Source organism: Sceloporus undulatus, chromosome 8 (genome assembly GCF_019175285.1).
Source record: "Sceloporus undulatus isolate JIND9_A2432 ecotype Alabama chromosome 8, SceUnd_v1.1, whole genome shotgun sequence".
Classification (NCBI taxonomy): domain Eukaryota; kingdom Metazoa; phylum Chordata; class Lepidosauria; order Squamata; family Phrynosomatidae; genus Sceloporus; species Sceloporus undulatus.
The window spans coordinates 26,277,050-26,287,668 of NC_056529.1; the positions used below are offsets into that span (position 1 = coordinate 26,277,050).

Consider the following 10,619-nt stretch of genomic DNA (forward strand, 5'->3'; position numbering starts at 1 on the left):
GAACAAATCGCAAACCCATTGGGTGACATTGGGCAAGTCACACTCTCTCAGTCGCAGAGGAGGGCAATGGCAAACCTCTTCCGAACAAATCGCAAACCCATTGGGTGACATTGGGCAAGTCACACTCTCTCAGTCGCAGAGGAGGGCAATGGCAAACCTCTTCCGAACAAATCTTGCCAAGGAGACCTTTAGGGTTGCCATAAGTCAGAAACGGCTTGAAGACACACAAAAGCACAAGAAGAATCCTGTAGGATTAAACTAAAGACCTAGCCAGTCCAGTGCCCTTTCTTGCATAATGACTACCACACACCTCTGAAAATAATAAATTATAATAGCAAATAATAATAATAATAATAATAATATAAATAAATAAGCCCAAGCATTAGGACCCAGGGACAACAGTACCTTCCCACTTATGCCTTAGAGTCGATATGAGTCGGAAACGACTTGAAGCACACAACAAAATCAGAGCCCTGTTCTCTCCAATCCTGGATGCAGCATGTAGTTATCGAGTAAGAGCCATCCAAAGGTTGATCCTCCATGAATCAATCTGACGTCCTTTTTAAAGCCATCTAAATTGGCGGCTGGCGGCTATCTCTCCCGACAGTAAATTCTGAAGCTTCATTATGTACCTGCCCTAAATCTCCCATCATTCTCCTCCACATTATGTATTATTTTTGAGGAGCAACAAGGACTGCACATTAACCCAGACATGGTCACACTATACATTTGTACTGCATTGTGATATTGGAAGGTTTGTTTTCAACCCATACGTTGAATGCCTTCCATTCCCCAACTACCCTGGTATCCATGCCCCAGTTGCAAATGATAGTAAGGTGCTGAGACTTAGACACAAAGGGCGGTTTGCACATGTTCAAATGTGCTTTCTTGTTCAATCTTATTTCATTTGTTCTGTGGCTGAGCTAAAGACAAACTGCTGAGTTCTTTTGTAGTTCAAATTATGCCATGTATGTAGACAGCATCACTGAAGACTGCACCAAATTAATTACAAGGGGCCTTTTCCAAAACCTTGACTGCTTGCTTCAAATCCCTCGAAAGGTTTTCTTGAGCTGATGTAACTGAAATTAAAATTATCCAGAAAAAGCAGATTCCGAAGGCATAAAAATGCAGCATTTGAAGGCACCTCCATGTCCTCCTGAGAGCGTTTTAGCTTGGAGATAAGCTCTCAACCAAGCTACCCCGGCACCAAGCTGCAAATGTGCTTTTCTTGGAGGTTCGCCTTCTCAGATACATGCATAAGACAAAAAGCACGCATCCAGCTATTAAAACGGAGGAACAGTTTTACTCTTCAGAAAGGGACAGCCAACTTTGGTGGGTCTGAGGGACAATCTACTGCCCTTGGGAAACTCTGGAGGCAGAAAAAGAGCAATAAAAGGAGTCTGGAAGGGCCAAAGGCAACAAAAACAGCCTTAGGTCATTGTTGCCCACTCCTGAAATAAAGTGTTACAAAGAGCAAGACGGGAAGGGCTACTTGGAGCAGAGCAAAGCAGAGCCATTTCCAACTAATGTCACTAATAGACCATTGCCAAGAATGTGATTTTCTTTCATATGACTGCAACTCTCCCCTAGCACCAAATCCACAGACAGCATCTTGTATTTACAAGAGAGAGGAAGAATGAAAATTTGAGATTTGTTCCAGATGAAGGCCTCCCATCACCTGTAGCCACTTACATCTTAAGTGGGTATAAAAATGAAATAAAATAAGAACACACCTGGATATAGTCATCATCCTTGGCCAGGTACAACCTTTGCGGTGTGGTCAACAAAACCAAATACTGAGTCAGCCCCTAGCCATCCAGCAATTGCAAAACACAGCTAATATGATTTATGGGCGGCAGGGTGCAGGTGAGGGACTGACAGTGTTAATATTGCTTTTGTCGTCTCCTCAGAAGTAATAATGTTGGAAGAGAATTTCACATTTAGCGTTATAAAAGGTTTGATGAAAAGAGAGCTTTGTTCTCAGGAGGAGAAAGAAACAGGGAAGGGGGGAAAGAGATAAAGTCTTTCAAGCTTCCCAGGGAAATTTTACTTTCCATATTAAAGAAAAAGAAAACAAAAGAGGGTTTTTTATATATATATTTTAAAAAGCACTCACACATAGGATGTGAATACAGATTTGGAGGATTACCATGGATGTCTTTGTCCTCCCCTTTCTGCATTTGCGTTTTTTGAACAAGTAAGCTTTTAACCACAAGGTCTAAATGGAAGACACCTAAAGGCACACAGTCCTTTCTCTTTTTAGGGCCTTCCTCTGATAAAGCCTGAGCAGAATGATAAACCAGAGGGGCTGTCCTGGCCCAGAGAAGCAAGGAAGGAACCTGGCACCAGAGGTTAATGGCACATCAAGGCACATGACAAGAAATGGTGGCAGAAGGAGAAAAAATGTGCTCTTGAGACAGGAGGGATTTCTTTTCCCTCTTTCCAATTTGCTCGAGTTTGTACTCTTTTTCCTACTTGTCCTTTTGCCAGAGTGCATTTGTGACAGGAGAGAATGCAAGTACAATTGATAGCTCCCTAGCTGGGCAACATCTGGTGGCACCAGTGTGCAGTGCTCATTTGCTTAGGAAAGGCTGAAACGTCCCTCCTGAGAAACATGAAACCTTACAGCAGGGACAGGCAAAATGGGACCTTGAAGGCTTTCATGGCCGGCATCCATACTTTTTTGTGGGTTTTTCAGGCTATGTGGCCATGTTCTAGAAGAGTTTATTGCTGATGTTTCGACATCAGAGAAGATGCCAGTCACAGATGCCAGCAGGATAGAAATCAAATAAATAAATAAATAAATAAATACAACATCTGGATCTGTTGATCCAGAGTGATCTGTATTCTTCCCATGCAGCCTTCCATCAATATGTCAGGTCAGTCTTTGCTGCAGAAAAGGAAGGCCTGCTTAGCCTCATCCACCAGGCAAAGAAAGAGCTCCTACCTTGCCCACAAAGAACACTCAGCTTCAATGCATAGTTGCACTGGGATTGTAGAGCTAAAGGAAAGAAAACTTTGGAGGAAAACTTTGGAGTTAGAAACCAGATCCAAATATCTGCAACATCATCTAGTGAGAAGAGGGGTAGGAACTGCCTAATGGAATAAAGGGTTACCTCTAAAAGCAAGGTTAACAGAGCTTATGGGGAGGACAGGAATCACTAAAGGACGCGCATCAAAAAGCAAAAAGGTACATCCTCCCAACCAGTTTTGAAACTGCATTCGGATGGCTCCGAAGAGAACAGGACACATTTTAACTGTGTTTGCCCTCTTTCAGATAAAACTGACTGAAGCCTTGCCTAAGGACAGAGCAAATTAGACATTTAAGGATGACTTTTCAAAACTGCAATCAGCTGCAAGGACAAAACATGTGGTTTTAGGTTTACTGGATCTCGCATGTGTGCAAAACCTTTCAATTCGTACCTCAGACGTACCTCAGAGGAAACCAGTCCTTTTAAAACCGAGAACACAGAAAGCCTAGCAGGATGAAAAGTGGAAGAAACACAGCCCCTGAGCCCAGAGCACAAACGCAAGTAGTCACTGATCTATCAAGGCTTTGTCTTGAGTTGGTTTGTTTTCATTTTAAATTAAAAGAACTACGATTCCAACTGTTGTTATAGTTGTTGCTGCTGCTGCTGCAGCTCAGTTACTGGCATTGTCTGCTTTGGAAACGTTGCTGTAAAAGCTTTAATAACTGAATGAGGACTTTTCAAGCCCTACCACAGCTCTTGTAAGGGCCACCATATCCTCTGCTGTTTTATAGGTTCTCTCTTATTCAATCACAACATGTATACATCTGCCATCTGCAACAGCGCACCAGGGGACTGTTTTTTTCCTGCTGGAAGCACATCAGCTCTATAAAAAGGCAGATTCTGAGCCATTTCTACAAGGATGTCGACAGATCCTCTGTTTAAAAGGCAGGCCACTAGTAAAGAATCAAAAACAAACAGCCAGGCTGGCTCCACAGGGAAGGAAGCAGAAGTAAGGAATATGCAATGAAGGAGCCCCACACGGTAGGAACAAAAGACGGAGTGCAAGAGACTGGAGGAGCTTCCAAAACTGGACAGAGGAAGGGTAGAGTAGGAAGACACAGACATATCCCACATGTTATTCTCTTTCCTCTGCCTCCTATATCAGCAATGAGTCTGAGGCAGAGAGATGCAAAGTAGAGAGAAATCGAAGATTAAAATGGAGAGAAATTAGTTGGTTTCAAGAATAGTTCCTTTAACAAGAGTTATCGGGAGGACCACCATTACTCTGGACAGCCTCACTTACACATACACACAGCTCCAAGAGGACAACTCCAGTGTGTTGTAAGAATGGGTAAACTGGGACTGTCTTATAAATTCACACACTTTCTATTGTTTATTCAGATAGATAATATAAATGAGGAGGGTAGCGTTCACTTGCGTTGTTCTGTTCCTTCAAGTCATTTCTGACATAGGTGTCCCTTAAGGTGACCCTACTGCTGGGCTTTCTTGGCAGAATTGGTTCAGGAGGGTTGGCCTTTGCCTCTCTCCAACTGCTAAGAAAGACCAGTTTGGTGGTAACATGGTGCAAAGCCGTTTTGCTGGTAACACCCAGTGAGGGAATATCAGAAAGGACACACCTCTGCCTAGCTTTAGTTATGTCTCATAAAGAGCGGTTTTTATTTAGATTGGTTTTGATGGGTTTTAAACACTTTACTCTGGTGTGCTCAATTTTCATTTGATTGCACTAAAATACAATTGTCTCTAGATAGTCTCTTTTTGAGCAGAAAGGTGATTTATTTACATGTACACAAATAAATAAATAAATAAATAAATAAAGCATTAATGTTGTGTGGTTTTTTTGCCAAAACCGCAGAAACAGGGAGGAGAGAGCATGTTAACCAACCCTTGAAGGTTTCTATACTTTTTCTCCTTTCTCCCAGTCTGCCAATTAGCCAAGAGAGAAATTTTAATCTGTGATTAAAGTTTAGTTAATTAATCACACCGACTAAAGCGCACAGCCCTATCGTGAAAGCAATTTTACTTCTTCTCAGAAGACAAATTTCCCAATTAGAAAACCTTAGCCCTTTCCCTTTCTCACCAGTGCGCAGAGAAGAGGACAGGCAGCTCACCTCAAAGCATTCGTCTCCTCTCTGGCAATGAAGGCGCTTGAATCTGTTGTGGATGCTTGGCTCTTCAGCATCTGCAGCTCTACCTCCAGCTACAAAGGAAGGAGAAGGCAAGCAAGTTAGCTCTTTTCCTGTTGTCCTTTCCATCACCATCACCATCACCTCCTCCTCTATGCTCTAGGTAGCCTTGGGTGTATTATTGCTGGCACTAGCAGAACTGGATCCATGGAGTTGCAAGGCTGGGCATTGGCCAGGGCCTCGGGACTAGGAAAGGATTCACAGTCCAAACAGTGCTACCACTGCCATTTTGTACAAAGCTTTCAGAAGAGCAGCTCAATGGTAAGAGGATGCTTCCCCCATCTCTTTTTCCCTCTAGAGAAGTGGTGGCTGTAAGTCCCTCCAAAACCCTGGGGATAGCATTTAACTAAGCAAAAACCAAACAGTCATAATGATAAGTAAAAGAGCCAATGTGTTACAGTGGCTGAAATACTGAAATAGAATTGGAGTGGCCCAGGTTCGAATATGCAGACAATTTGATGCTAAGCTTATAACTAACAAGAATATTGTTACTTTCAATTCTTGAATAAACATTGAGTCTGAACAATCTATGGCCTGTTACAGACAGCCAAAATAAAGCTGCTTCGAGTCACAGTGGAGGTATGGTGTTTCAATGATGCATGCATCCTAAGAGTCCAGAAGTCGCACCAAAGCCACGCTCCAGCCCTAAGGACTTGAGCGTGGCTTTGGTGTGGCTTCTGGAGTCTTAGGATGCATGCATCATTGAAACACCATACCTCCACTGTGACTCGAAGCAGCTTTATTTTGGCTGTCTGTAACAGGCCTAAGTATCCACTATCTCCTGGAAGAAAGTGATTCCCTGCACTCATCCATAATATCAGAAAATAATAAATGAAGGGAAGGACATGTTCAGGTAATTCAAGCTTAATTCTTCTCCTTAGTGCCACTTTGAGGGATCTATGCAGCACAGAGACTTCAGCAACATACAGCAAAACCATTACAAAACTGTTATAGAGGACTGAAGGTCTTCTGACTGACACTGTTCGGAAATAAAATGGTTTGCTTCCTATACGAAGGAGGATCATACTAAATTCTTTCCCTCTGCCCCTCCCCACCACTGTCCTTGTGACTGTAAAGGGAGAGTTTCAAGCCACAGATTTCTTGCTTTCCAACAAAGCGTTAGCTCTTACAAACAAATAGGGACAAGGTAAGGTTTGCCTGTTCCTCACTGAAACATGAAGAAGTTCACCGAATGTCACCCTCCCCACACTCTGACAGGTGGATATATATCTATGTTTTTATAGGGACATATTATTAAAATGTGATGAAATCCTCCAAACCATTCCCTCCTCCTGGTCAGCCTTCTCATCCCGCACCCATCTCTGCCAACGCTGGTGTCTCCGCCTTCATTTCCCCCCCTTTCCTTTTGCCATCTGCCATCCCTTTTAAAAATACATGATAAAATGCAGCGCTTTCTGCACACGTAGGAAAATAACAAGCAGCCAGCGCCCTAATTAGAGATGCAAACCCAAAAAACACCGAAGCCTCAGTCTTCAGCACCAGGGGAGAGGCGGCATTAGCATATAGTATCCTTCAACAGCACTGACAAGACTCGCATGGCATCCTAATTCCAGAACAGACAACTGGGTCCAATTGCAGCCAGATGGCACCGACTTTTAGCCTCATTAGGGAGGGCAAGGAGGACAGGTGGAAACGGGGGGCCCTTGTCACACCTAAGTGTAGCAACTAGTGAGAAATGAAACCACAGTGACATGCTGGAGACTCATCTCAGATACATATAAATGACATTGCTGGTACAACAGTCTGGAAAAGAAACTATGTCAATAAAGATCCCTTTAACCATCGAAATGCACTCAGGCCAGCCCAAAAGAGAAGGGAGTTTAGAGCCAGATTATTTCTTGGACCAACTTCGTGAGGACAATCCTGTCTGTTGTGTTCAGATTTTCTTTGGTTACCTTGCTCATTTGTCAGCCAGCAAAGTCAATTAGGTTGCCAGGTGTGCAAGACGGGGCCTTTTAATAAGCAGCCTCCAAGTTACGGATCTCTTTCACAACTACACATGGCTAGACTTCCAGTCTACATTTTTACTAGCAGTATTCGTGACTTAGTATGTTTTACACAATCCTTTCTGGACATCCAGGGGTAGCCATGTGGGTTGGTTTCAGTTTACCATACCAGCTCCACAGTGTCCTAGGATCTAGTCCATTATAATGCATCTTTAAGCAATTTATGTTAGTATATGCTGCCTCGTAAGTGAAGGTTATGTCCTAAAGGGCTGACTGAAGTACGTAAAGCAGCTTCAGCCCTTTATCCCACCTTAACCCTGCACTCCAATTGCTTCCCAAATCCAGTTACAAATGGCATAAAGGGAGGAGCTGAGCTGCACCTGTATCCTCAAAGTTAATTCATATTGGCTGGCTGATAAGATTATCACAGCAAGAAATATTTTCCTCCATTTTCTGATTACCGAGCTCCTCTCCTTTCGCACAAGCCATCACAGATGGCCAGGATAAGACAGGTGCTCTAGCTAATGCCAAGGATGTACATTCCAAGACACCAGGCAGGCCTGGCAGGAGACTTTCAATTCCACCCCACCTCTCCAGCACAAAGCCATTTATTATGTGCTTTGCCTTTCCATTCTTGCCGAAGGTTGCAATGAGGTTTGTTATTATAGTTCTGTGCTGCTCTCTGGTCTGTGTGCGGACAGCATCCAAAGATGCAGCGCCAGTAAATAGGCTATTCATCATTGGCTAAGCGGCCTCAGCCTTGAGTCCAAGTGCCACCTGCTCGCTTGACATGAGCAGATAAATTGCCACCGGCTCCCTTTGGAGGAAAGGGCGCAGGGCTAGTAATAGATTGCCACAGCTTATGATTGCATGTTTATGGCAAAAGGAAAAAAGGTGCGCTTATTGGGAAAGCATGCATGTTATGTGTGGGAGGGGGAACAGCCCACGGTGTTGTGAAAGCTGGAGGGAAGGAGGTCAAGATTGCAAGTGTTCTCAACTGTGGTGATAGGGTTGCACTTCCTACTTTTGTCCATCCATGGCATAAAGACTTATGGTTCTCAGCTTAAAAACAGAACTGTCTAAAAAGGGAATATTATTTACAGAACTATTTGACAAATGGAAGCCTTCGTATGGAATTCAAACAGTGGACCCTTGTTATCCTCTGGGGTTTGATTCCAAGATCCTCTGTGGATAACAAAATCCGTGGATGCTCAAGTCCCATTAAATATGACATAGCAAAATGGTGTCCCTTATAAAAAATGGAAAATCAAGGTCTGATATTTGAAATTTATACTTTTTTGGAACATTTTCAAACCATGGATGCTTGAATCCGTGTATAAAAAATCAGTGTATAAGAAGGGCTGCATGTATTCTTCTATATGTAGATGGATTGAAATTCTCGGCATTCCTCACTAGCCATATGCTAGCTTGAACTGCTGGGAGTTACAGTAAAAGTATACAGGCAAGGAAAGTCACTTGCTCCCTACTCTTGCCATATATCTACAAATCCAGTAACTGACCACAGGAACTCTGAATACAAATATACAGACTCCTGGTTTAGAGTGGGGTTGTAGTCTATCTTTCCAGACACAGACATAATCAAGACAATCTCAACTGACAAAAGGACAGAGCAGAATTGTTCTGCTGAAAGTAGTGGTTTTGGGGTGATGTAGGTCTGTGAGTCATTCGCTGGAGGAACAACCCTCAACTTATCCATGAGTCCTACCAAAATCCATAATTTCGGCCCCAAGACTAGCCTCTACTTATACATGAGGTCAACTTACACTTGTGCAACCATGCACTCACATGTCTATAGTATCTTTCATCAAGTAGCTCAAATTGCACAGTGTATTGAAGGGATGTTAGAGCCAGCCATTTCTATGGGCATTCACACATTTTTGTACAATTTACTGCTTCCCAGTTGGTTGTGATTCACATCACAATTTGTTGTGGTTCAGGGGAGGGGGCACTAGCATCCGCATCACATGTGCTGGTATTTTCAGGGTGCTAAATGCAATGTCTCCATGGTATTTATTAAACAGTAATACGTAATCCAACTGTGGCAAAGTAAAATGGGTGTTATTTTATCTAATATGCACAATATTTTACGCGTCATTTTGTGCCTGCTAACAATGAATCTCCTCTGTCAATTTGCCACACAATGGCCAAGCGCTGTAAGATTGTCTAGTGCTTTCCAGACTGCTTTTAATATAATTATATTCAACAGCTTATTCTTCCTTTAAAAAAAATATTAGCAAAATGCTAAAAGCAAGCCTGAAAATGTCTCTCCGTTTTACCTACCATTCAGGCCAGCCCACATTTCTTTTCATTTAGCTGTTGATCCTTTTAAGTAAAATCGTTTGGCTGGGTGCATCAGAAATATTGTAAGTTGTTTTTGCTGTACCTGCCCACCCACAATCCTTCTCCATCAATACACACTTTGACAGAAAGCCTAAAATATTTTAGTAGCATGGTTGTTTCTCTTTGCTCTTTTCCTCCTCGATGCTTTACTGTTCTCCTGCTTTTGCAAAAGAGATATAAAGAACTGCATCACACAGATGGAGAACTCAAAGATATAGCTGGGTTAGTCTATAGAATCAGTACACAGAGAGATCTTGTAGCATCTTTGAGACTAACTGAAAGAAAGAAGTTGGCAGCATGAGCTTTCAAAGACTTAAGTCTAGTTCCTCACCATCTGAGGAAGTAGGCTTAAGTCCAGGAGATCTCTTGCTGCCAACTTCTCTCTATCAGTTAGTCTCAAAGGTGCTACAAGATCTCTCTACACACTGTATAACACAGTTTGGTTGTGGATCTTACAAACCTGATCCGACATTTAACAGTGACCAAAGGATATATGGAAATCCTGGCAAAGTGGTGAGTTTGTGCAGGAAGAAGCAATGCTTGTTCTCAGCAATGATTTCTCATTTTAAAAGAAATTACAACTTATGGCTCCCATGATGCGAGGAGAGGTTGCATCCTGGCCCTGAATGTGAGCAAAGGCTGCGAATGTGAAAGACAGAAATGTCCTCATCAGCAGGATCTTTTGGGAAGGGGAAAAGGGGGCAGCTGCCAGAAGCAGGCAGCGGTAGCTGCTCCTCTTCCCTTGGCGGTTTATTCGTTTGTAGAAAGCGCTCCTGGTAATTACGCCTCTTAATTTAGGAGAGCGAGTGGGAGAAAAGAATATAAATTCATGTATTAACTTCGGAGATTGAAAATGGGGGAGAGCAAACCTTCTTGCCGAGAGATTATATTTGGAAATGAAATAGAGTGACATTTGGGATAAACTTGAAAAATTGCTCTCTTTTCAAAGCAACAGGAGGAGGGAAACACACACACACATATACACACTCTCCAAACTGTATTTGATAGAAGCTGAAGTCAGCATGTATGGCGTGTGTCTCCAAATACCTTACACCATATAGACATTATAGGCAGCTATTTGTTGGAAGAAGTATTTAACCCTCTCTTCACCCCAT

General features: G+C 42.7%; 1 protein-coding gene across 3 annotated transcripts in view; it reads right to left on the reverse strand.

The window, feature by feature from the left end:
- MAD1L1 (mitotic arrest deficient 1 like 1) overlaps window positions 1-10,619 on the reverse strand; it is a 344,649-nt gene that overhangs the window by 186,846 nt on the left and 147,184 nt on the right. For all 3 annotated transcript variants that reach the window (XM_042437442.1, XM_042437440.1, XM_042437441.1), the window contains one exon: window positions 5,102-5,190. In XM_042437442.1, coding sequence (XP_042293376.1) covers window positions 5,102-5,190 — 89 coding nt within the window. The remainder of the gene's footprint in view (window positions 1-5,101; window positions 5,191-10,619) is intronic.